A 27,736-nucleotide genomic window follows, 5' to 3' on the forward strand; every position below is an offset into this window, starting at 1 on the left:
TCATTGGGCGAAACCTACCTTTAAACTTCCATGATGTCGACAAGTAATAAAAACAATAAAATAATGACGTTTCTTACGTTCAATGACGTTACATAGAAGTGACCGAACATTGTGCGCGACGTCAATAATGTAGGTATAGTACTGTGTCAATTGAAGCAGAACATTTTCAAATTAGACACTACAAAATATATAGCCCTATAGACATATGCATTATTCAGCAACTACAGGAACTAATACCATATGGTGATGATTAACTTAATTACATTTTATCATTAAGAACTACATATGAACCACCAATAAGTACAACTCATCATATCTTCATGATCTATTACATCATGTCAAACTCATTTGGATACTTGTTAATGACTTATTTTAACCTAAATATCCTTGTGTCATGTTTTCTGGTTAAGGAATGTGTCGGAAGCGATTACTGAGTAAGTATTTTTGGCAAACTATGAATCCGCTTAGAAGAATCTAGAAACCACTTAATCAATTTCACAAGCATCCAATAACCGGAAAACTATCAATTTACATACGGTACTGAGGGGGATATTTTATCGGGATTGTAATCCGGTAATTTGGAGGACCAAAAATACACGAATCATTTTAATTTAAGCGAAATTCCTATTTTCTAAAGATAGCCTCAAATACTTTCAGGAGATAGGAACGAGTAGTGTATGTTGTTGGATGTTGCTTGGCACCTGTAAACATATATGTTTAAGGAATTATCTTTTATATCTTTTATTTCCCATCTCAGGCTAGTAATTATGTACCTTCTACTTAAACGAAATACGATATTGAACGAATCGACATAACAGACTTTCATAAGATTCAATGGCCAAGTCACCAAATATCACGACCACTAAAATCCCCAGTTATACGTTACATATGGTGTTGTTAATGTGCAATGACTGTCCTCGTATATACAAAATCTCGACATCAGTGTCCCATCATTACTTCATTATATAAACATTTCATATTTTTAATATCCTATTGAATCCATTTGTTCATATCAAATATGGTCATTTAAAGTTAAAACCAACGACAAAATGTTATATTTCGGAATTCATCGTGAGTCTTGCGCGTGAAATCAATGTAACATGCGTCACTACCCGTCACACACTAGTATAATTGGGTACTCACTTAATCAGCCTACCACCCAGCAGGGTTCTGGTTCACTAAGTTATTAACGATTTACTTTCCATGGCTGAGACTGATGATCATACCTGTAGTTAGACGTCACGTGAGTCCCGAGGACTACATACTGCCGTACGGTTTAATGTATTAGAAACAATACTGCGGTGTCCACGCTTTTATCGACGGTCTTCATCGGCGATTCATTCAGGCCTTGTTATCGTTTAAATGTAGTTAATTGGAGAACAAGTAAAAATTGATTTGGATGTGAAGAGAACATACTGATATAAATTTTATAATAACATAAGACGAAATCAACGTTATCTGGTAATGAATGTGTCTGTTGAAACAGAATAAGTGATTTTTTCTTGTATCCGTTAATTCTTCACAAACTGTTCTTTGACAACAAGTGACATCTTGACATTTGGTTTGTAAAATTATATTGCTATATATACCTAAGCCTATATCGGTGATTTCCGCTCGACAGTAGGCACAGACATGAGATTTGAAGCGTGTTTCTGTCAGTTAGTCCTGATTTTATGTATGACTTGTGAAATAGTATCTACACGGTCTAGTTATGTTTTGGATTACAACAGCTTTCGGCGAAAAACGCAGATGAAATCGGCTAACGTGTTTCTGACACTGTACCAGTCAACGCTAGTAAGATGTATAAAAGAGTGCATGAAATACACACGATGTAAGGGGATCACATTCAGTGCCTCAACCACGAAGTGTGATTTAGGGACAACTAGCCGTCCGGGAGTGTACTCGGTTAGTGCCCTGGATACAATGACAAGTCCGCATGGCTGGAAAAAGAACGACGTAAGTTATTACAAAGTAATTAGTAACCGAAGGACGAGGTAAGTTATTACAAAGTTAGTAGTGACAGAAGGACGAGGTAAGTTATTACAAAGTTAGTAGTGACAGAAGGACGAGGTAAGTTATTACAAAGTTAGTAGTGACAGAAGGACGAGGTAAGTTATTACAAAGTTAGTAGTGACAGAAGGACGAGGTAAGTTATTACAAAGTTAGTAGTGACAGAAGGACGAGGTAAGTTATTACAAAGTTAGTAGTGACAGAAGGACGAGGTAAGTTATTACAAAGTTAGTAGTGACAGAAGGACGAGGTAAGTTATTACAAAGTTAGTAGTGACAGAAGGACGAGGTAAGTTATTACAAAGTTAGTAGTGACAGAAGGACGAGGTAAGTTATTACAAAGTTAGTAGTGACAGAAGGACGAGGTAAGATAAGTTATTACAAAGTTAGTAGTATGACAGAAGGACGAGGTAAGTATTACAAAGTTAGTAGTGACAGAAGGACGAGGTAAGTTATTACAAAGTTAGTAGTGACAGAAGACGAGGTAAGTTATTACAAAGTTAGTAGTGACAGAAGGACGAGGTAAGTTATTACAAAGTTAGTAGTGACAGAAGGACGAGGTAAGTTATTACAAAGTTAGTAGTGACAGAAGGACGAGGTAAGTTATTACAAAGTTAGTAGTGACAGAAGGACGAGGTAAGTTATTACAAAGTTAGTAGTGACAGAAGGACGAGGTAAGTTATTACAAATTAGTAGTGACAGAAGGACGAGGTAAGTTATTACAAAGTTAGTAGTGACAGAAGGACGAGGTAAGTTATTACAAAGTTAGTAGTGACAGAAGGACGAGGTAAGTTATTACAAAGTTAGTAGTGACAGAAGGAGACGAGGTAAGTTATTACAAAGTTAGTAGTGACAGAAGGACGAGGTAAGTTATTACAAAGTTAGTAGTGACAGAAGGACGAGGTAAGTTATTACAAAGTTAGTAGTGACAGAAGGACGAGGTAAGTTATTACAAAGTTAGTAGTGACAGAAGGACGAGGTAAGTTATTACAAAGTTAGTAGTGACAGAAGGACGAGGTAAGTTATTACAAAGTTAGTAGTGACAGAAGGACGAGGTAAGTTATTACAAAGTTAGTAGTGACAGAAGGACGAGGTAAGTTATTACAAAGTTAGTAGTGACAGAAGGACGAGGTAAGTTATTACAAAGTTAGTAGTGACAGAAGGACGAGGTAAGTTATTACAAAGTTAGTAGTGACAGAAGGACGAGGTAAGTTATTACAAAGTTAGTAGTGACAGAAGGACGAGGTAAGTTATTACAAAGTTAGTAGTGACAGAAGGACGAGGTAAGTTATTACAAAGTTAGTAGTGACAGAAGGACGAGGTAAGTTATTACAAAGTTAGTAGTGACAGAAGGACGAGGTAAGTTATTACAAAGTTAGTAGTGACAGAAGGACGAGGTAAGTTATTACAAAGTTAGTAGTGACAGAAGGACGAGGTAAGTTATTACAAAGTTAGTAGTGACAGAAGGACGAGGTAAGTTATTACAAAGTTAGTAGTGACAGAAGGACGAGGTAAGTTATTACAAAGTTAGTAGTGACAGAAGGACGAGGTAAGTTATTACAAAGTTAGTAGTGACAGAAGGACGAGGTAAGTTATTACAAAGTTAGTAGTGACAGAAGGACGAGGTAAGTTATTACAAAGTTAGTAGTGACAGAAGGACGAGGTAAGTTATTACAAAGTTAGTAGTGACAGAAGGACGAGGTAAGTTATTACAAAGTTAGTAGTGACAGAAGGACGAGGTAAGTTATTACAAAGTTAGTAGTGACAGAAGGACGAGGTAAGTTATTACAAAGTTAGTAGTGACAGAAGGACGAGGTAAGTTATTACAAAGTTAGTAGTGACAGAAGGACGAGGTAAGTTATTACAAAGTTAGTAGTGACAGAAGGACGAGGTAAGTTATTACAAAGTTAGTAGTGACAGAAGGACGAGGTAAGTTATTACAAAGTTAGTAGTGACAGAAGGACGAGGTAAGTTATTACAAAGTTAGTAGTGACAGAAGGACGAGGTAAGTTATTACAAAGTTAGTAGTGACAGAAGGACGAGGTAAGTTATTACAAAGTTAGTAGTGACAGAAGGACGGGGTAAGTTATTACAAAGTTAGTAGTGACAGAAGGACGAGGTAAGTTATTACAAAGTTAGTAGTGACAGAAGGACGAGGTAAGTTATTACAAAGTTAGTAGTGACAGAAGGACGAGGTAAGTTATTACAAAGTTAGTAGTGACAGAAGGACGAGGTAAGTTATTACAAAGTTAGTAGTGACAGAACGAGGACGAGGTAAGTTATTACAAAGTTAGTAGTGACAGAAGGACGAGGTAAGTTATTACAAAGTTAGTAGTGACAGAAGGACGAGGTAAGTTATTACAAAGTTAGTAGTGACAGAAGGACGAGGTAAGTTATTACAAAGTTAGTAGTGACAGAAGGACGAGGTAAGTTATTACAAAGTTAGTAGTAGTGACAGAAGGACGAGGTAAGTTATTACAAAGTTAGTAGTGACAGAAGGACGAGGTAAGTTATTACAAAGTTAGTAGTGACAGAAGGACGAGGTAAGTTATTACAAAGTTAGTAGTGACAGAAGGACGAGGTAAGTTATTACAAAGTTAGTAGTGACAGAAGGACGAGGTAAGTTATTACAAAGTTAGTAGTGACAGAAGGACGAGGTAAGTTATTACAAAGTTAGTAGTGACAGAAGGACGAGGTAAGTTATTACAAAGTTAGTAGTGACAGAAGGACGAGGTAAGTTATTACAAAGTTAGTAGTGACAGAAGGACGAGGTAAGTTATTACAAAGTTAGTAGTGACAGAAGGACGAGGTAAGTTATTACAAAGTTATTGACAGAAGACGAGGTAAGTTAGTAGTGTCAGACGGACGAGGTAAGTTATTACAAAGTTAGTAGTGACAGAAGGACGAGGTAAGTTATTACAAAGTTAGTAGTGACAGAAGGACGAGGTAAGTTATTACAAAGTTAGTAGTGACAGAAGGACGAGGTAAGTTATTACAAAGTTAGTAGTGACAGAAGGACGAGGTAAGTTATTACAAAGTTAGTAGTGACAGAAGGACGAGGTAAGTTATTACAAAGTTAGTAGTGACAGAAGGACGAGGTAAGTTATTACAAAGTTAGTAGTGACAGAAGGACGAGGTAAGTTATTACAAAGTTAGTAGTGACAGAAGGACGAGGTAAGTTATTACAAAGTTAGTAGTGACAGAAGGACGAGGTAAGTTATTACAAAGTTAGTAGTGACAGAAGGACGAGGTAAGTTATTACAAAGTTAGTAGTGACAGAAGGACGAGGTAAGTTATTACAAAGTTAGTAGTGACAGAAGGACGAGGTAAGTTATTACAAAGTTAGTAGTGACAGAAGGACGAGGTAAGTTATTACAAAGTTAGTAGTGACAGAAGGAGAAAGATTACAAAGTTAGTAGTGACAGAAGGACGAGGTAAGTTATTACAAAGTTAGTAGTGACAGAAGGACGAGGTAAGTTATTACAAAGTTAGTAGTGACAGAAGGACGAGGTAAGTTATTACAAAGTTAGTAGTGACAGAAGGACGAGGTAAGTTATTACAAAGTTAGTAGTGACAGAAGGACGAGGTAAGTTATTACAAAGTTAGTAGTGACAGAAGGACGAGGTAAGTTATTACAAAGTTAGTAGTGACAGAAGGACGAGGTAAGTTATTACAAAGTTAGTAGTGACAGAAGGACGAGGTAAGTTATTACAAAGTTAGTAGTGACAGAAGGACGAGGTAAGTTATTACAAAGTTAGTAGTGACAGAAGGACGAGGTAAGTTATTACAAAGTTAGTAGTGACAGAAGGACGAGGTAAGTTATTACAAAGTTAGTAGTGACAGAAGGACGAGGTAAGTTATTACAAAGTTAGTAGTGACAGAAGGACGAGGTAAGTTATTACAAAGTTAGTAGTGACAGAAGGACGAGGTAAGTTATTACAAAGTTAGTAGTGACAGAAGGACGAGGTAAGTTATTACAAAGTTAGTAGTGACAGAAGGACGAGGTAAGTTATTACAAAGTTAGTAGTGACAGAAGGACGAGGTAAGTTATTACAAAGTTAGTAGTGACAGAAGGACGAGGTAAGTTATTACAAAGTTAGTAGTGACAAAGGACGAGGTAAGTTATTACAAAGTTAGTAGTGACAGAAGGACGAGGTAAGTTATTACAAAGTTAGTAGTGACAGAAGGACGAGGTAAGTTATTACAAAGTTAGTAGTGACAGAAAGACGAGGACGAGGTAAGTTATTACAAAGTTAGTAGTGACAGAAGGACGAGGTAAGTTATTACAAAGTTAGTAGTGACAGAAGGACGAGGTAAGTTATTACAAAGTTAGTAGTGACAGAAGGACGAGGTAAGTTATTACAAAGTTAGTAGTGACAGAAGGACGAGGTAAGTTATTACAAAGTTAGTAGTGACAGAAGGACGAGGTAAGTTATTACAAAGTTAGTAGTGACAGAAGGACGAGGTAAGTTATTACAAAGTTAGTAGTGACAGAAGGACGAGGTAAGTTATTACAAAGTTAGTAGTGACAGAAGGACGAGGTAAGTTATTACAAAGTTAGTAGTGACAGAAAGACGAGGACGAGGTAAGTTATTACAAAGTTAGTAGTGACAGAAGGACGAGGTAAGTTATTACAAAGTTAGTAGTGACAGAAGGACGAGGTAAGTTATTACAAAGTTAGTAGTGACAGAAGGACGAGGTAAGTTATTACAAAGTTAGTAGTGACAGAAGGACGAGGTAAGTTATTACAAAGTTAGTAGTGACAGAAGGACGAGGTAAGTTATTACAAAGTTAGTAGTGACAGAAGGACGAGGTAAGTTATTACAAAGTTAGTAGTGACAGAAGGACGAGGTAAGTTATTACAAAGTTAGTAGTGACAGAAGGACGAGGTAAGTTATTACAAAGTTAGTAGTGACAGAAGGACGAGGTAAGTTATTACAAAGTTAGTAGTGACAGAAGGACGAGGTAAGTTATTACAAAGTTAGTAGTGACAGAAGGACGAGGACGAAAGTTATTACAAAGTTAGTAGTGACAGAAGGACGAGGTAAGTTATTACAAAGTTAGTAGTGACAGAAGGACGAGGTAAGTTATTACAAAGTTAGTAGTGACAGAAGGACGAGGTAAGTTATTACAAAGTTAGTAGTGACAGAAGGACGAGGTAAGTTATTACAAAGTTAGTAGTGACAGAAGGACGAGGTAAGTTATTACAAAGTTAGTAGTGACAGAAGGACGAGGTAAGTTATTACAAAGTTAGTAGTGACAGAAGGACGAGGTAAGTTAGTAGTGACAGATAGACGAGGTAAGTTATTACAAAGTTAGTAGTGACAGAAGGACGAGGTAAGTTATTACAAAGTTAGTAGTGACAGAAGGACGGGGTAAGTTATTACAAAGTTAGTAGTGACAGAAGGACGAGGTAAGTTATTACAAAGTTAGTAGTGACAGAAGGACGAGGTAAGTTATTACAAAGTTAGTAGTGACAGAAGGACGAGGTAAGTTATTACAAAGTTAGTAGTGACAGAAGGACGAGGTAAGTTATTACAAAGTTAGTAGTGACAGAAGGACGAGGTAAGTTATTACAAAGTTAGTAGTGACAGAAGGACGAGGTAAGTTATTACAAAGTTAGTAGTGACAGAAGGACGGGTAAGTTATTACAAAGTTAGTAGTGACAGAAGGACGAGGTAAGTTATTACAAAGTTAGTAGTGACAGAAGGACGAGGTAAGTTATTACAAAGTTAGTAGTGACAGAAGGACGAGGTAAGTTATTACAAAAAGTTAGTTGTAGTGACAGAAGGACGAGGTAAGTTATTACAAAAGTAGAAGGAGAGGTAAGTATTACAAGTTGACCGAAGGACATCTATCAGTGACAGATGTAAGAGATAATGTATTACACCTACCAGTGACAGAAGTAATTGAAATTTAAAATTTTAAAACATGCTTTGAAATCATGGTTATTCGTGCTTGTAGCAAAACGCATTAACTATTTATGTTACAGGAAAATATAATATTTCACATTATGGATGGTTATGTTAGTGTTTACGCAATGCGACCACCAATCAGCTTCCATATGTGAACTTGTATGTTAATAAATAATTGGTTATTACCATCACAAATATTTTTTAAACACCCTTAAAAAAGCCTTTGCATTGGTACAAAATCTATAATTGATTCTTATCTTTCTTAAAAACTTCAACACTTGATACGTGTTCATATATACATGTTATCGATTATTCAGAAATGTGGAATTTACACTCGCAAGTTACAAAAGACACGAGCTTTAGCTTATGTAACTTTTAAAAAATAACTTAGGAGCGAGGAATAAATTCAATATCAAATAACCCCGAGTTGTGTCACCTGTAAATTCATATACAAGAAAGCCAAAATAATATATCATAATTTGCCGACATATGCAAATAAGATGTAATGATATCATCATAAGCAAATCGGCACTCATTAATATTTATAAATCTTAATTGCTTACATAATGTATCAATAACAAATATTTTTTTTTTTTAAACAAATAATTTTAATTATAACCAACAGTTCCATGCGTTCCTACTCGCGTCTTTTTTATCTAGATTTCTATAAAAACTTAAACAATTAACTAGTAATCATTGTCGAACTACATTCAGACAAGTTTACGGTAAAGTGACATCTACTTCCCGTTAAATAATCATCGATCTACTGTAACCAAATTAACGATTTTTCAATTTTGCTACATGACGGACAAAGAATTTATAATCTTCTTTCTTTCTTTCTTTCTTTCTTTCTTTTTTTCTTTCTTTGTTCAAATAGAAACGTTCCGTTTCTGAGTCGTTCTCATAAATGTTCCAAATCCAACATAAAGAAACCTGAAAAAAATACCTCAATTAATAGATAATTTTGGTTCAGAAACTTAAAGCATGCTCATTGTAGAAATCCAAAATGATATTGGTAATTCCTGATAAGCTCCCAATTAGTTACTATAACGACCAAAAGATCACATGCCAAGATCAAATGTCCATGGTGTTACCATACTAAATACCATAATCTTCTGTTTTAAAATATATTAATGTAATCAATAACAGTTCATTTCATTTGATACTATGTCATGTTCATGTCAAATTATATTACTTTCATGCTCCGTTATCAGCTGCGAGTAGCATATCTCACCAATCAACATCCTTGTACTTTTATACCATACAGATACTTTTTTATTTTATTATATAAAATGATTCAAAAAGATTATTCTTTTGAGACAAAGATCTTATTTGGGTTTTTCAATAATTTGAAAACTTTTTGTGTGTTAACATGATCTATATTTCATCTTAAACTTATCATTATGCAAAATGTTTGTCCTGGTAACACTATGGACATTGATTGAATACCGCTGACAAAGGTAACACAACAGACATTTGTCCATGGTGTTACCAGATTTAAATGTTTTGTATAGTTCTTGATCATCATAATGAATTAATTAGAGATTAAAAATGGACTAGGTAGACATAATACTATGATTTCAAAGAGTTTCATATAATCTTATGTTACAAAAGGAGTAAAAAGCAGTATTTACTTGTCCTTGTCTATGGTGTTACCATGTTTGTCCATAGTGTTACCAAGACTAAATGTAGTGGTACTGTTGCCGATTATATTTGTGATTCATTATTTTGAAATTTATTTCATCTATGGAGATTTGTTCATCAAATATTATAACCATTAAATGATAAGGTGTTTTAAATATCTTCTTGTATGGCTCTTATATGTCTGTGGTGTTTCAAAATATTGTCAGTGGTGTTACTATTTCATCACTATTTGGTAACACCAAGGACAGTAACACCACAGACGTTTTCTTCATTTTTTAAAAAAGCTTTTCATTTATGCTCTTCATCATAGTACAAATTGTAACATCTTAATATAAACTAACTTTAAAATATAAGAGAGAGTTTTATTGAAAATACATGTCATGGTTCAAAATGATTGGTAACACCATGGGCACTGAAATGTTTATTGATAGATAAACTCGTCATTGATTTAATTCAATTAAAATCTCCCCTCCCTTGAACTTAAGTCATCATGTGCCAAATAAATAGGGAGTAGATGCTTGGTTAATAAATTATGGATAATAGTACTTATCCTTCCTAGTGATGCATCATTTGAACCAAAATGATTGTGGTAACACCACAGACGTTTCTTCAAAGGACAGACGAACTTTTTGTTAAAAAATTATTGCAATATTTTTTTGGAAAAAACCTAAAACTTTCAAATATTACCTACAAAACAAATACTAACTTAACATTTTATCACACTGAAACGATATTTTATCTAAGCATGAATTTGGGTCATTTTTCCAGTGAGAAGCCTATTTCCTGCGGTTGACCTATTTTGAATTGAAAAAAAAATCAACTTAATTCTCACTTGAAGAACAAAATGCATTAAAACATAGTTTTTTTCTGCTCCGTATAGTCACTTTAACGCCTCAAATATAACCTTTCCTTGTTAAAATATTTCTAAAAAGACAATAAATAGAGAAGACAGCAATTTGGAACTTTTCTGAGAATGACTCTTATAATCAAGATTTCGATCTACTTGTATATATATGGTTTGGCTATTCTGTAGTGCTATCAGGCTGACACTTACGGTCATCTTAACTACCACTCTACAACATAAACCGTTTATATGGAAATACAGCCAAATTGATCCCTTTTGGCATTGACTCTCACATTAAGGTGACAGTCGGTCGGTCCAGTTAAATATAGAAGCAAACATATGTCGGTGTTCCTCAACTAGTCTTAAACCAACACTAAGACCAAAAAAAAAGAGAGAAAAAAATTACAATATGCTGTGGTTTCGTTTAAGAATCAAACAATAGCGACATTATATGTGATGCTTGGACCCTATCTGCATGTAAGTGATTACGGTATTTTGTGGCGTTGGCTGCCTACTATTATGACGTTCGTTAATAAGTAAAATGACTTTCTACTTAAATCACATAGTCAGTGTCTTAAGATATAAGATGTATTTTGGAGAGGGTTAAGAAAGATAAAAGTGAAGAGCCTTGACTTTTTGTTCTTTTTATCCTCCAGCGTAACAAAAATACATAATATGATTTTTATATTTAGCAGTGTTATATTTATTAACATATTCGTATTACAATGTTCAACAAACATGTCCGACTTTCAAATAATGGTCCAACCAAGAGGAGGTCGATGGAATCGGCGCACGTGATAAAATGCAACTAGCCATAGTCTTCGTCAGTGGCGAATAAAGCAAAAACATAAGTAGGGACATGGCACTATGCTAATGCTGGTTGTAGGATAAATATTAATAATTACAAACCTAACTTGTGTCAGCGCCAACAGTATAGAGCAGATTAGTGTTATTTGGTGATACTGTTTCTATGTCCATTATACATGTGAAATATTACACTTTATCATTGTCATTACCATGAAGCTAATGGAGAAGATGGAATTATTACTTGTTTTCTATCGAAATGGAATACATAATTTATTTACAACACCAATTAATCAGGGGAAATGTATATTTATTTACACATAACAGGCAGTAAATGCGATTTTGGGAATTTGCTAACAAATTAACGACACATTTTATTTCAACTTTGTGGTAATCATTGTTGAATAATTCACAATTTACACAATTTTAATGCCGATGAAGCGGTAAAAATATATTCAGTAATAGTACCTTTGCGCTCCTCATTTAAATTATCGATTCACATTATTATTTAGCAAGCAGCTGTTATACATTATTAGAGATTTATTTCATTTTTATTAGTTTTACTTTTATTTTGTTATTTTCTATGAGAGGGTGAATTCCGGAAGATATAAAACTATCCATTGTTTTTATTTGAAGTATCAATATCTAGTGCATTGCGGTTCCCACATTTCATTGACTGTGGGACCGCACTAAACTCCGGGAGAAAATGTTGAAGTATATATTTACCATATTATCATTAATTTTGTAATAACAAATTTCCACAACTAAACCGATAAGTACTTAATAAGCGCAAACTGTATACATCCCGGTTGCCAGCTTCCTAAACTATACCAGTCATTCTGTCATTGGCCAATATCAGCAATAGTTTTCACATATCGCCAGATATGATTATTACTATCCACACCGTAACTAATAAATAAATAAAATAGATATTCTCGCCGGCAAAATATTATCATGAACATTTTTTTTATCTTGTAAAAATATTTTCTCGGGGACTTCCACTCGACCTGCTCGAGTTCTAACTTGTGTTTTTTACTGGAGATTGTACTCTTCCTGTTTGTGGTACCACAGTTCACTAGGCTCTAGTCCAGGTTCCTTGACCCAATTCATTTATTTTATTGTTTACCATAATAACAAAAGTTTAAGTAGGAATTGTCAAACGTCACATAAAATCAGTTGGTGTTCACGGGCCAATATCATATTAACAGTACTATAATATGATCAAAGATTACAACTCGTACCGTAACTAATAAATAAATAAAATAGATATTCTCGCCGGCAAAATATTATCATGAACATTTTTTTTATCTTGTAAAAATATTTTCTCGGGGACTTCCACTCGACCTGCTCGAGTTCTAACTTGTGTTTTTTACTGGAGATTGTACACTTCCTGTTTGTGGTACCACAGTTCCACTTAAGGCTCTAGTCCAGGTTCCTTGACCCAATTCATTAATTTTATTGTTTACCATAATAACAAAAGTTTAAGTAGGAATTGTCAAACGTCACATAAAATCAGTTGGTGTTCACGGGCCAATATCATATTAACAGTACTATAATATGATCAACACCTGGCTGATTTCACTAGGAATACATGATTTCCTAGATACATGGTCCTTCTGTGATATCGGATGGCTGATTTCACTAGGAATACATGGTCCTTCTGTGATATCGGATGGCTGATTCACTAGGATACATGGTCCTTCGGAATCGGATGGCTGATTTCACTAGGATACATGGCTATTCAGTGATACATGGTCCTTCTGTGATATCGGATGGCTGATCCTAGGTACATGTCCTCGTTTCACTATCCTTCTGTGAATACATGGTCCTTCTTCTGTGATATCGGTATGGCTGATTTCACTAGGAATACATGGTCCTTCTGTGATATCGGATGGCTGATTTCACTAGGAGTACAGGTCCTTGTGATATCGATGGCTGATTCACTAGGAACAGCTCTGTGATATCGGATGGCTGATTTCACTAGGAATACATGGTCCTTCTGTGATATCGGATGGCTGATTCATGGAATACATGTCCTTCTGTGATATCGGATGGCTGATTCACGATGGTCCTTCTGTGATATCGGATGGCTGATTTCATAGGAATACATGGTCCTTCTGTGATATCGGATGGCTGATTTCACTAGGAATACATGGTCCTTCTGTGATATCGGATGGCTGATTTCACTAGGAATACATGGTCCTTCTGTGATATCGGATGGCTGATTTCACTAGGAATACATGGTCCTTCTGTGATATCGGATGGCTGATTTCACTAGGAATACATGGTCCTTCTGTGATATCGGATGGCTGATTTCACTAGGAATACATGGTCCTTCTGTGATATCGGATGGCTGATTTCACTAGGAATACATGGTCCTTCTGTGATATCGGATGGCTGATTTCACTAGGAGTACATGGTCCTTCTGTGATATCGGATGGCTGATTTCACTAGGAATACATGTCCTTCTTTGATATCGGATGGCTGATTTCACTAGGAGTGCATGGTCCTTCTGTGATATCGGAGGTGAGGATATAATCTGGTAATGTTAACCACTGTATGAATATTCGTTATCACTAGCTCTGATTAAAAATCGTGTCTCCACATATACATATTTTATAAATTATTCGCTTAACATTTGAATTAGCGTTTAATTACTTTCCAAAAATTACACGGACATTTATAGCTTGCGAAAATGAGGCGGTCTGCAGTATTTTTTTTGTACATGTAATCAATATTTTTTCCATCCATCGTGTCATTTTTGTTGCATATTTCTATGACAGTGATGCACTATTGTCCTGGTATTGATACGATTTACAGAAACAAGCTCGAGACAATAATAAAGTTTGTAAAAAGTTTGGTTTTTTAAAATGGCAAATCAAACATCACAGTGACGTAGACAATCGTGACACGAAATGCTTTTCGATTTACGATAGACATGTATAGGATTAATGGGTTTGCACTTAGGTGAGGTAAACAGTTCATTTATAGTGCGAGGTTTTATAACACCTAATGTATATACTGACATGTAGCAATACCGTAGAGTAATAATGCCTACAGCAGTATATAGATTATTCATAGGTTATGTTCCTGAAATGAATGAAAAAACTACATCCCAAGTCATGCGTACAAATTAATTTTCGATAAAAAAATAATGGCCATTTCAGGAAATAGATATAATGCTTATGAGCTGTGCTGTGTGTTAGTTATTGCAAAAAAATATTACAGCTTCGCACCATCATGTTCAGCAGTGTAAATGATAATGATCAGGTATAGCCTTGACTTAATTTCTAATATCGATCCTGTAAAAAAACTATCGTTTTGTTGTTACCAGCACTGATGGCTTACAGCTGTATTAGAATCGCATTACTATTAGCCATCTACCGTGTTATGGCTGCCTGGTACTAACAATAGGTCGATGTTTATTACTATGGGTACTCCGGCTTTCCTTCACCGTCTAAATTGTCCATGTCTTTAAATATCACACCCCAAATATATTTGTTAATTAGAACCTATCGATATTTCCTCGCATTGTCTTATATAACAAAATCATTTTCTTACATATCCTTCCCTTTGACGTGAAATATCAGAGCCTGACCATTGCCACAAAACAAAGAACCAGATAATCTTCTCGTCCTGGTAACTGCTAACTCTTAGTACAGTAAAACTCGTCATACAGTACTGTAATAATTACGGTATAAAGTTAATTTGGTTATAAATTGTTTTGTTTCCAAACAATATACAGTAACAAAAGTCAATAAACAAGTGCATATTTCATAATGAGGTAAAAACGGTATAAAGCGTTATATATAAATAATAATATAAAATATATCAATTATATATAAAACGGTATAGTATATTGATAATTCGAAATAAAAGGCCAAAATAAATTCAAAGTAAAATAAAAAAAAACATTTACATGCAATATATATTCAGCCACACTAGGGCCTTCTTCAGTCTGAAATAAGACTAACCAAATACCATAAGTGCATATTTAATTTTTTATTTCAGAAAGTATCATGCTATTAAAGAAATGCTTCAGTTTTGTTTTTGAGTAAAGTGGACTAATGCTGAAAACGTCTTGATAAGGTCCTGATAGATTTCCAGTTCGCTATATATCTGTCATTTGCGGATGGAACGTGTTTAAATTTTTCCATGATTGCGGCATCATGGCATCCATACGAAAGATAGGCTTCGAATATAAAAGTCCGGTGTTAACAAAAAAAATGGATATAAAAGTATTACCTATATAGTTTCGGAATACATTGAAATAAATGATCCATGTAATTTTATCGGGTATAACTAATCTCAGTCTTGTTTTCAACAAAGAAAACATTTCGATCACAAATAAAAAAAAATCTCGAATTCGCTATCTTGGATCCAAGTGGTACGCTTCTGAAAACGGACCACATGTATCTGCTGGTACGGCGCATTTCATTTTGAGATACAAAAAATTCGTATCGTGACAATTGGTGCTCATCTGCAAATGGAACACATGGTAAGTGTTATTGTATCTGATCAGTCCATAGTGAATCAGGATCCCAACAATATAGTTTTGTCACGGTAGATACACACACAAAGGTTTCCGAGTTTGCTTTACAATCTGTCGGACCAATTAACTTTATCGAAGTACACCAGGATATAGTATTATTATAGGAATGAGTTCACGTGTTATATGGATATACATATTTAAAATCTAATTTCTACCAGAGAGTCTTTGATCACGTAAAAGTAATTAATTGTTTTGCTCTATTTAACCTTACACCTATCTAGAATGAAAGTCCAACTCGTGAGTTTTGTGATGTTGTATTAATGAAAATATGTTTAAAAGGGCCGTTCGTAGTACCTGCTTACTGTCATATTCTTTTTATTGTGACAAATTCAATCATTGAGATAAAACCTTAATGCAATTTGAAATTAAATCACAATCTTGTCTATGGCAAAGTCTATGATTACAACACAATACAAATTAACAAAATTAAGTTGAAAGTAAAATTAAATAGTGAATTTAATAGATCCGTTTGGGTCTTCATAAAAGCGTGAGTGATTTTAGAGAAATGTTTGTGATAAATTTGGTAACTTGCTATCTAAGGTTATGATATGGCTATACAAATGGGCACAGGATTATTGAGATTATTAAGCTGTATTAAAATAAACACTTATTGGTAATGCCCCCTGAAGTTCAGAATCCGTCAGTATTCCTATATACTGCAATTATAAACCATTGGGGGCGAGAACAATCGAACGATACCCTATTCTGTATTTGCATATTATAGAGAACATAATGTCAATATCAGTCACAAAGGTATGACGTCACAAGCCATGCCTATCCACAAGGCACATAACTCTGTAATATACAAAGACGACTTATGGATCGGAAGCTGCTCCAACGATAGCGATTTGGCATTGCCACTCTGATTGAATTAATATCGGTAAAGTGGAATTTCAAAAGACCTTAGAGATAGATACGTGTATATACTTACACCATGTAATTAATTGTAATGTGATTAGTGGGTTACACAACCTCAGTAGTGTACATAGGTAATGCCTGATTGTATTTTATACATAATTATGAAATGTAGATAAAAAGGCCAATCTTCAAATGAATCAAAATCATTGTGTTTTACAGTTCAACCATATCGCCGGGGGATGCGCAGACCACGGCTGTTCTACTGAAGAGAAATGTGTGGACTTCACAGATATTGCCCTCAAATGTCAAACAGTTGGTAGGTACCACAGTAGTACTGGACTTTACAGACATTGCCCTCAAATGTCAAACAGTTGTTAGGAACCACAGTAGTACTGGACTTTACAGACATTGCCCTCAAATGTCAAACAGTTGGTAGGTACCACAGTAGTACCGGACTTTACAGACATTGCCGTCAAATGTCAAAAAGTTGGTAGGTACCACAGTAGTACTGGACTTTACAGACATTGCCCTCAAATGTCAAACAGTTGGTAGGTACCACAGTAGTACTGGACTTTACAGACATTGCCCTCAAATGTCAAACAGTTGTTAGGAACCACAGTAGTACTGAACTTTACAGACATTGCCCTCAAATGTCAAACAGTTGGTAGGTACCACAGTAGTACTGGACCTCACATATATTGCCCTCAAATGTCAAACAGTTGTTCGGTACCACAGTAGTACTGAACTTTACAGACATTGCCCTCAAATGTCAAAAAGTTGTTCGGTACTACAGTAGTACTGGACTTTACAGACATTGCCCTCAAATGCCAAACAGTTGGTAGGTACCACAGTAGTATTGGACTTCAAAGATATTGCCCTCAAATGTCAAAAAATTGTTCGGTACCGCAGTAGTACTGGACTTTACAGACATTGCCCTCAAATGCCAAACAGTTGGTAGGTACCACAGTAGTATTGGACTTCAAAGATATTGCCCTCAAATGCCAAACAGTTGGTAGGTACCACAGTAGTACTGAACTTTACAGACATTGCCCTCAAATGTCAAACAGTTGGTAGGTACCACAGTAGTACTGGACTTTACAGACATTGCCCTCAAATGTCAAACAGTTGGTAGGTACCACAGTAGTACTGGACTTTACAGACATTGCCCTCAAATGTCAAACAGTTGGTAGGTACCACAGTAGTACCGGACTTTACAGACATTGCCCTCAAATGTCAAACAGTTGGTAGGTACCACAGTAGTACCGGACTTTACAGACATTGCCCTCAAATGTCAAACAGTTGGTAGGTACCACAGTAGTACCGGACTTTACAGACATTGCCCTCAAATGTCAAACAGTTGGTAGGTACCACAGTAGTACTGGACTTCACACATTATAATGTTATAAATTGAAAATTAACACATTACACATTATCATGAGCACAATAATCAGTAGAAACCCGTAATCAAATGTAAGGCGTTTACACCAAAAGTTCCAGGACAACGTTCTATCAGCCAACACGGGCCATGTACAACATATATACAGGCAATAAATGTAACGTGAAGAAAACCAAGTTAAATTCACGTGAAGGAATATTGCCTGTGTTGTCTTTTCACTCGCTAACGTTTTTGTTTCTAAATACCTTCGTGAAAAAAACTATAAAGCATACAGAATTGATGTCCCTGTACATCACAAACGAGACATTGACGTTGTCTAATGAGTTGTTACACACTAATCCTTAGTATGAATCAATGAAATTGAATATTATAGAGAGAGTGCCTTTACAACATAAACCAAACCAATAACATTAGTACACGATTAATATTAAGACTATATGTTTCAACTACATGTTTTTGCTAAAGAAACATACAGTCTATATGCAGTGGTAGCTGTGAAAAGAAAACAAATGGAAAAACTCAATTTTAAAAAATTAGGATCTAAACCTTTTAGAGTTTTATAACAAAGCTTTTTCTCAATGAGTAAAAAAGTTCCATTTTATTGCAAATATTGACCTGACTGATCTTAATTTTATACAGTACTAGACTGTCAGTCTTGAAAGTCGTTCGGACAACTAGATTAATAATCACAACTGTTGTCCGACCGGGGAGTGATGTTTCTGAATTGTCAGGAGTCCACCGTAATTATACTTAACCAATCCCAGCAACGATTGTGGTAACAGTGCTATAACAGTATTTGACATCACATCCTCCCTCCCAATTGAGTTATTCTTCTTATATAAAGAAATTTGTTGCATGACAATGGTACAGCTCATTTGCATATATAGTAAATGCATAACCCAACGTATACCTGACGTTTGGCAAGGGATGTAACTCGTAGAGATAATATATAGGACTTGAGTAAAGGTTGTGTGGCTTAAAATCAAAACGTGTTTTTGTAATGGTAATGTGACTTAAAATCCTATAATCACTGTAGCTCGAACGGAACTTAATTGTGACTACTGAAAATCAATAGTGTTTCCCTTGTATAAACTCATATAAACACATTTATGTTAAAATATAATAGAAGATGGTGTCAATGTTTAAGTGAATATTTAGAGAAACTGATTTTTGAATCTACCGTAAAAAAAGATCTGTCATCCCAGCATGATACAGGCCCAATATGATTACCCTGGGCCTTTTCGTTTTTGATAATAAGTCGTTAACATATTTCAGCTTTTTTGACCCCTGTAACCTTGAATGAATATCAATGTCAATTATTGGAACAAATTTGGTAGCCCTTTATCCCAGCTTGCCACAGGCCTAATATCAGGTCTCTAGGTCTCCTAGTTATTGAAAAGAAGTCGTTTAAATATTTTAGCCTTTTTGACTCCTGTGACCTTGAATGAAGATCAAGATCATTCATTTGAAAAATTTGGCAGAATTTTACAATCACTGATACCACTGTAAAAATGTCAAATGGAATTATAGACCCTCAACTTGATTTCTTGGTTAGACCGTATGTTCTCTTCATCTCAATATAGGCAAAAATATAATGATTTTGGCAGTACTGTTTAAAATAATTTTTAACACTTATTTATTCATCTAAATTAAAACCTGTTCATTGTTAGTTTTGTAATTAATCAAATATTGGTGTGTTTTGGTGGTGAATGACATTAAAAGTTAATTTTGATTCTTGAGTGTGAAAAATACGGCACATATAACTTTGAAATATTTGTAGCTCACAGACAATATTTCTTTGTGTGAATTTCACATGAACAGGGGCACAAAAAAGTGAATTTCACGTGAAAATTATCACATGAATTTCACCTGCATATCATGCGAAATTCACATAAAGAAAATATTCACGTGAATTTCAAATACACGCGTAGAAGTATTGCTTGTGTATGCTGATCAGAAAACAGTAAATATCTACTTAGTATTATAAAGTAAAACTTAATGTGTGAGGTATCATGATCATTTGTGGTCCGGTTTCCTTTTGTTTGGTATTAACAACTAGTTACTATTTCATCCTGACAGCTACTCATGCAGGCTAAACTTCCTATCATTTATTGTGGACATGATGATCATGACCGATGAGTTCCTCCTTCCAATTAACATTTTTCCTTGTGGGAATATGTCATCGTGTGGTATACTAGTAATTGACAATTTACCTTAGCATGCAAAGTACAGTAAAATAGGGTAAAAGTTAATGTCATTATATATTTATAGTCTACCGAAACCTTCGTAAGAAAAAAGGATAGTTCTTTATTGGATATTCATACGACTAATGTTTGTTTAAAATCATCAAGACATCTTTAAAACAATCGAGATCTTATATACATTCAGTCCATGCAATATAGTTTCCAGAAAATCTATAGTTTTATTTTAATTGATTTTTATGTTTGTTTGTTTGATTAATTAACATCCTATTAACAGTTAACGGCCCCATGTATACGGTGTGTAGCGTGTATGTAGCGTGCAGTGTTTTGTTTTGGGAGGCTGCGGTTTATTCGTGTTGTGTCTTCTTGTGTGCTGGAATTTTTGCCCTTTTTAGGTCATCTGACCAGAAGGATGACCGATAGTCATCATGCAACGTCCGTCGTCGTGCGCCGTGCGTAAACTTTTCATTCAAACGACTTCTTTTCAACAGTACGGCCCGAAGTTATCATATTTGGCCTAAAGCATGCTGGGATAAAGGGCTACCAAAGTTGTGAAAATGAATGACCTTGACTTACTTTCAAGGCCACAGGGGTCAAATAGGCTAAATTCTTTGAATGACTTCTTTTAACTAACCGAAATGTCCAGGGTACTCATATTTGGCCTCTGGTATACTGAGATGAAGGGCTATACAAGTTGTGATAGTGAATGACCTTGACCTATTTTCAAGGTCACGTAGTTTAAATAGGCTAAACTCTTTGAGCAACTTCTAACTATCCGAAATGTCCAGGGTACTCATATTTGTCCTGTGGCATGCTGGGATGAAGGGCTACCAAAGTTGTGAAAATGAATGACCGTGGCGTACTTTCAAGGTCACAGGGGTCAAATAGACTAAAATCTTTTAACTACTTCTTTTAACTAGCCGAAAGGTCCGGGGTATTCATATTTAGCCAGTAGCATGCTGAGATAAAGGTCTACCAAAGTTGTGGAAATGAATGACCTTGACCTACTTTCAAGGTCACGAGAGTCAAATATTCCAAAATCTTGAAATGTGAACTTCTTCTCAAGTTCTACCGGTGTGATTTAGCTGAACTTGCATGAAATGATCCTGCATGGGTCCCCACCAAATGTTGTTATATTCTATGTCGATCCAAAATCCAAGATGGCAGCCACAGCCGCCATCTTGAAAACACATTTTGAACTTCTCAAAGTCTACCAGTGCGATTTAGCTGAAACTTGAAACATGAAATTAGCCTGATGTGGTCCCAACGAAGTGTTGTTATGTTTTGGGTTGAACCGAAATCCAAGATGGCCGCCATAGCCGCTATCTTGAAAACACATTTTGAACTTCTCAAGTTCTACCGGTGCGATTTGGCTGAAACTTGCCTGGAATGACCCTGATATGATCTTGACAAAGTGTTGTTACATCTCTAGTTGATCCCTAATCGGAGATAGGAACCAAGACACCATATCTAATTAATTTCCTATACGGCTATTGCCAAGGTAGTCAGATGACCGTTAAGGCCCCTGGGCCTCTTGTTGTAGTGCTATTTCCGTTAAAGCCTCATCTTCAAGGACTGTCGAGAAATGTTAATTTATTTGACACTCGCCGTCTAATACCTATTTTATTAATGTTTTATTAATGTTTTTTTTTCTTTTTTTTCTCCAATGTTTGGTAGGTTTTTAAATAAGTATTTGCGTTTTTGCCACAGAGTGTCCATCGTTCTCTGGGATGACCCATTCCATGAAAACCACAAATGGGTCCCGGTCTATCGGGATGGAGTTCTCGATCGTCTGTCCAAGCAGAAGGCTTCCAACCATCAATAAAACGGTGTGTGGACGGGACGGACAGTGGACAGTCTTCAGCGACGTCGACTGCCTGAGTAAGACAGCACCACTTCGCTACACGTGTATACACGAAACGTCATGTACCAAACAAAATATCATGGTCTATTGTATAGATGAAAAGCTTTATTTTAGCCACCAGATAAAATGTTTGTGTGACATACCAAACTAAATATCATTTTTAACCTCCAATTAACATCGGTATTTGAGCATTGTATATGGCATTTGGATAATATCCATCATTTCAATCATAGTTTTATAGAAGTTTTTTCATGCGATATTCGTTACCTTCCTCCAGCCTGTAGTGTCCCGTTGTACGAGAACCATAGCCTTGTCTCCTGCTACCACTACCCGAGTAACGAGAAATTGACCTATGCGGAAGCTAGGGACGTCTGCGAGAACCTCGGAGGCAAGGTCCCACGGATTGATAGTGAGCTCAGGGACTCGTACTTCAGCGCACTCAAAGGTAGCCTATTAGTCCTAAATAATCACTTGTTTGGTTTTGTTAACTTTATGACGATTCATACACGTATGACGTCTTAACTTCTCTGTTTTCGGAAGTTACAAAATCTTTTCGTTTGAAAGGTCAAAACGTTTTAGAAAGGTTGAAAATCATGTTAAACGCTATACGCTACGTTGTAACCTGTCAGGATAAGAAGATGTACAAACACAAGTCTCTGTATGTAATTACAAACACAAGTTAGGAATGTTATTAAATACTCTCCCATAGCCTATAATGATTAAGGAAATAGTTTATAGTCCCGTCAAAATCCATTTTAGGTAGAAACATAGAGATAATAAATTGTGTGATAGCGGCAACGACTAGTTTCGTTGAAGCATTCTTGAGTTTCTTATCGTCTGAATCTTTTAGCAAGAATTACTTTAGTTTACCTATTCATTTCCCGACATGTGTCAGATTTCTTTTCCTAACAGTCGATTGTTACAAAATTCTTTCTGTATTCCTCTAGATGGACTCTACTGGATTGAAGGGAGCACTGACTCGGACGCTCACAATATGGAGTACGATGACGGTACACTCCTTATCTACAAAAACTACGTCATATCAAACAGTTCCATGTGCGGCAAAACGGTGACTACGTGTGTTTCTAACATTACCAGTTGTGAGGAGGAGGAAGTCGAAACTACAACAACTACTGTTACCACGGTGGATCCTAGCACCGAAAGAACAACTACTGAAAATCTCTACAATGGAAGTACAACTACGGCCGATGCTAGCACCACAAGTACAACTACGGCCGACACCAGCACCGCAAGTACTACTTCCGTAATCACCACCACTGTCACGGTAGTCGAGGCTACCGAGTGTATCCTTAACATCACTACCTGCGAGGATAGGATTCCGGATTGCGGAGTGGTTCTGAGCAGCTACACCAATGACAATCAGATGTATATCCGAGACAAGCTGACTGAGCCGGAACGTGCTGTGTGTCAGATGGTCATTGTCTAATGGACCCCTAATCTACAACAGAAAGTCTGTGACCATGTCATATGTGTGATTGAAGTGAGCATTCTATTCAAAATGTAGGTCAAACATTAAGTTACCCTTTTGGTTAAAGGGAATTATCAATATAAGAAATATTGTACACTGAGGTTTGAAAAAATCGCAGTTTGCAAAAACATGAATTATCCTTGAAAGGAATGTCATTGTTTGAAATGACAGAATTCGCTGCATTCCTAATTTATAAGATTTTGTATGCACACACATTTTAGTATCGTGGTCTGTCAATCAGTTAAAACTGATGATACATCTGTCCACCTGGAAAGCCATAGTTAATGGAGGAAACTTTTCATTATTCCTCGATGTTCAATAAAAGCAATCAATATCTCTCATTTACTGTTGTAGTTTGTCATCATTTTTAGTAATAGGAGATGTCTCTGTTGACCACGAGGTTTGGTAGCGATGCAACCACATGTTTGGAACTAAAAATTCGCGCTAAAGAATTACATGCTATTTAAAAGACGCTGTACATATTGAGATGTGTTCCCGTAATTGTGTAAAGGTTAGCAGGCGACACTGGTATCAGTGGAAGTCCTATCACAGTTTGTACAATACATTTACTAAACCAAAACTAAATTTTATCAGACTTTAGTTTCAAAAGGTAACTATGCATTGTATGTATACAAAATTATATGTTTTTTTCCGATTTTAATCTAATCCAACAATAGAATAGAATCAATGTTTGCCTTAAAGATGCTCCATTACCAACAGAGCATAAACTGTTCTTATTATTTGAACACTAATTAGTGTTTCGTCATGTATGTCTAACTAACACACACAAAAAGGAGTTCAATAACATAGTTTGTTCATGGTGCCTGCGCAATCAATACTTCATTCTATATAGGACATTATCCGACGGAGTTTTTTCGGGACGCAATTTTTTTTTTTTTTAATTTTTATCTTGAAATAAAATTAAAAGCTCAAAATTTTCAATTGATGGTGGTAATGGTGACTTGTCTGTTTTCGTTTGCATATATGAAAAAAATACTATTTGTCTTTAAATGGTATCTTTAGTATATAATAGCTATTTTATACAGATATGCGGGCACGGAAATCCCACAACATGCTTCATATACGTTGTAAATGTTATATCAATGTTAGTATTGATTCATTGTATCATCATTGCCTAATATTTCGGTCATGTATATATTACCATCATTTACAGTAGAACGATCATAATTGTATAAAATATTTGCGTTACGGCAAAAATTATTGTATTTGTCTTGTTGATCACATAGATGTTCTCTCTTTCTAAAATAGATTTCCTCATTATTAAGTCACATAATGTTTTTGTGAAGGAAAACTATACAATTCTTGGACGGTCACAATTTTATTCGCTCACAAGAACATTTGTGTACTTTCTACGTGGTACCGAACGGCTTCCGTAACTATGTATGTGTTGTCGTAGATGGAAATGGGATAAGGGGAGATAAACAGTGTTTTGAAGAAATTGTTGACTGTGATATTGTATGGAATATGTATAATAAATCTAGTCCAATATAAAAAACGTGATTTAGGCTAAACAGATTCTGATGTACGGATGGGTTTACTGGTATCTATGACGACTGATATTGGGATATATTCAATAAACTTATATTTGAGATGAACATGTCAGAAATAGGTATCATACATCGCTTCCCCTGTTTTTGTTATGCATAATTTGTTACTGTATATCATTTCAATAAAGTTTTGTCCTTCACTTATTTACTTTTCCTCTTGTTTATAATTTAATGTAAGGGAACGTTTTGATTTTCATATGATAATTGTGAATTTTGTCTTGTATTATTATTTTTATTCACTGGGGTTACATTTCGCTCATCCTCGATACTATAGGGGGTTCCGATCACTTACGGAACCCCTGGAGTATCGAGGATGCATTTCGCTTTAGTCGCAGTCAATATAAGTAACGCGACCTTAAACATCCGGAATACAGCGAAAAGATTAACAAAAACATAACATGTATAGTGTATTGAATCAAAGACGAAATCGCAATATGTTATCCCCTCGAACTTAATCAACTGTACAGTTTTCTGGTGGAGATCAAAATTCAAATACCATGACTTGTGAACCTCGGTAACTCGACCACCCTATTCAAGTTGTTCTGTTCTCCCTACAAACGTTTTCATTTTGTACTCAAGTAAACTTAACGAATATTCTGATAACGATCGAGTTTACCTGATAAATGAAGTAATACAAGGGACCCACTGACGTCGAGTAAATGCTTAATCCGGATTGTATTTCTGCCTCTACCCAATGATATTACTAGAGTTATCTCGCCTAGAGCTATCTCGGATGTTGATGGTCATACGGCTACATATTGTGTTCCCGTTTTCTGATTTCAGAAGTCAAACTTTTCTTTTAATATTGGAGCAAAATTGAAAAAAAAAGTTTTACCCGTTTTAGCCTTCATAATATTGTGAGTTTCACTTTAGAAAAAAAGATTTAAAAAATCTAAATCGTAGTGGCCTCCTTCTTGAATGAGTATTTGCTGTATTTTTTCATTTAACATTATTCATTTTGATGGTTTGTGACATAATGATGCTTATGATGATCCTAGTGTTACCTGGGATTAGTGATGGAGGTTAATTAGGTCATATTCCGTTACCTGTATCGTGTGTTAACTATGATCCTAGTGTTACCTGGGATTAGTGATGGAGGTTAATTAGGTCATATTCCGTTACCTGTATCGTGTGTTAACTATGATCCTAGTGTTACCTGGGATTAGTGATGGAGGTTAATTATGTCATATTCCGTTACCTGTATCGTGTGTTAACTATGATCCTAGTGTTACCTGGGATTAGTGATGGAGGTTAATTAGGTCATATTCCGTTACCTGTATCGTTACCTGTATCGTGTGTTAACTATGATCCTAGTGTTACCTGGGATTAGTGATGGAGGTTAATTATGTCATATTCCGTTACCTGTATCGTGTGTTAACTATGATCCTAGTGTTACCTGGGATTAGTGATGGAGGTTAATTATGTCATATTCCGTTACCTGTATCGTGTGTTAACTATGATCCTAGTGTTACCTGGGATTAGTGATGGAGGTTAATTAGGTCATATTCCGTTACCTGTATCGTGTGTTAACTATGATCCTAGCGTTACCTGGGATAAGTGATGGAGGTTAATTAGGTCATATTCCGTTACCTGCATCGTGTGTTAACTATGATCCTAGTGTTACCTGGGATTAGTGACGGAGGTTAATTAGGTCATATTCCGTTACCTGTATCGTGTGTTAACTATGATCCTAGTGTAACCTGGGATTAGTGATGGAGGTAAATGAGGTCATATTCTGTTACCTGTATCGTGTGTTAACTATGATCCTAGTGTTACCTGGGATTAGTGATGGAGGTTAATTAGGTCATATTCCGTTACCTGTATCGTGTGTTAACTATGATCCTAGTGTTACCTGGGATTAGTGACGGAGGTTAATTAGGTCATATTCCGTTACCTGTATCGTGTGTTAACTATGTGTAGCGTGTTTAAGTTATTTAGCCATCTGATTAAAACACAGATCCGAACCCTCACTAAAATATCTAAGAACAATAGGGGTCACGTTCTGGTGATCTTTATACTCCTGTCCATTGTTTTATCTGTTTTCTGAACTAAAATTCACAAACCTGTGCTTAACAGATGGCGACGGCAAACACATTTTCTTCACTCCAATATGTGATTTGCTGGACTTATATAACCTTAATTTCTATTTTGACCTTTTGACCTCTAAACGTACCACATTATGTGGAGCTGAATCCAAGATATTTTAAAGCCATATATGTTGCTAATCAATGAGTGACAAAAGATTTTAAGAATGTTAGTGGTGATTATTTAAGGATAAACTTGTACAGATTTTTTGTATATGTTATGGAGATATAAAACAAAAATATGAGTGTACTCTAAATAAACCGCGTTATCTTCATAACATAAAACGTCTATTCGAATTAATCCTTATAATTCAATTTACTAAATATGATATTCGAAATTCATTTGTGGACTTTTTGTCGACGTTACAAATAGCGACGCCATTTACTGATAAAGGAAAATGTTAAGCCAAAGAAACAAGTATTGAACTGCCAAGTAGATATTAAGTCATGTTCTATTTTGAAATATTTTAAATCATAATGAAATCCTAATTTCTCTTCTTCCAAACTT

General features: G+C 35.5%; 1 protein-coding gene across 1 annotated transcript; it reads left to right on the forward strand.

Annotated features, from left to right (window-relative positions):
* The first annotated feature begins 1,419 nt into the window (after window positions 1–1,419).
* Window positions 1,420–25,286, forward strand: LOC138332163 (serine-rich adhesin for platelets-like). Its single transcript, XM_069280151.1, has 5 exons — window positions 1,420–1,956; window positions 16,846–16,942; window positions 21,934–22,104; window positions 22,365–22,532; window positions 23,035–25,286. The coding sequence occupies exons 1-5, from the start codon at window positions 1,633–1,635 to the stop codon at window positions 23,532–23,534; spliced, it is 1,260 nt and encodes a 419-aa protein (XP_069136252.1). The 5' UTR covers window positions 1,420–1,632; the 3' UTR covers window positions 23,535–25,286.
* The last annotated feature ends 2,450 nt before the right edge of the window (window positions 25,287–27,736 follow it).

This window comes from Argopecten irradians, chromosome 9, assembly GCF_041381155.1.
Source record: "Argopecten irradians isolate NY chromosome 9, Ai_NY, whole genome shotgun sequence".
Classification (NCBI taxonomy): domain Eukaryota; kingdom Metazoa; phylum Mollusca; class Bivalvia; order Pectinida; family Pectinidae; genus Argopecten; species Argopecten irradians.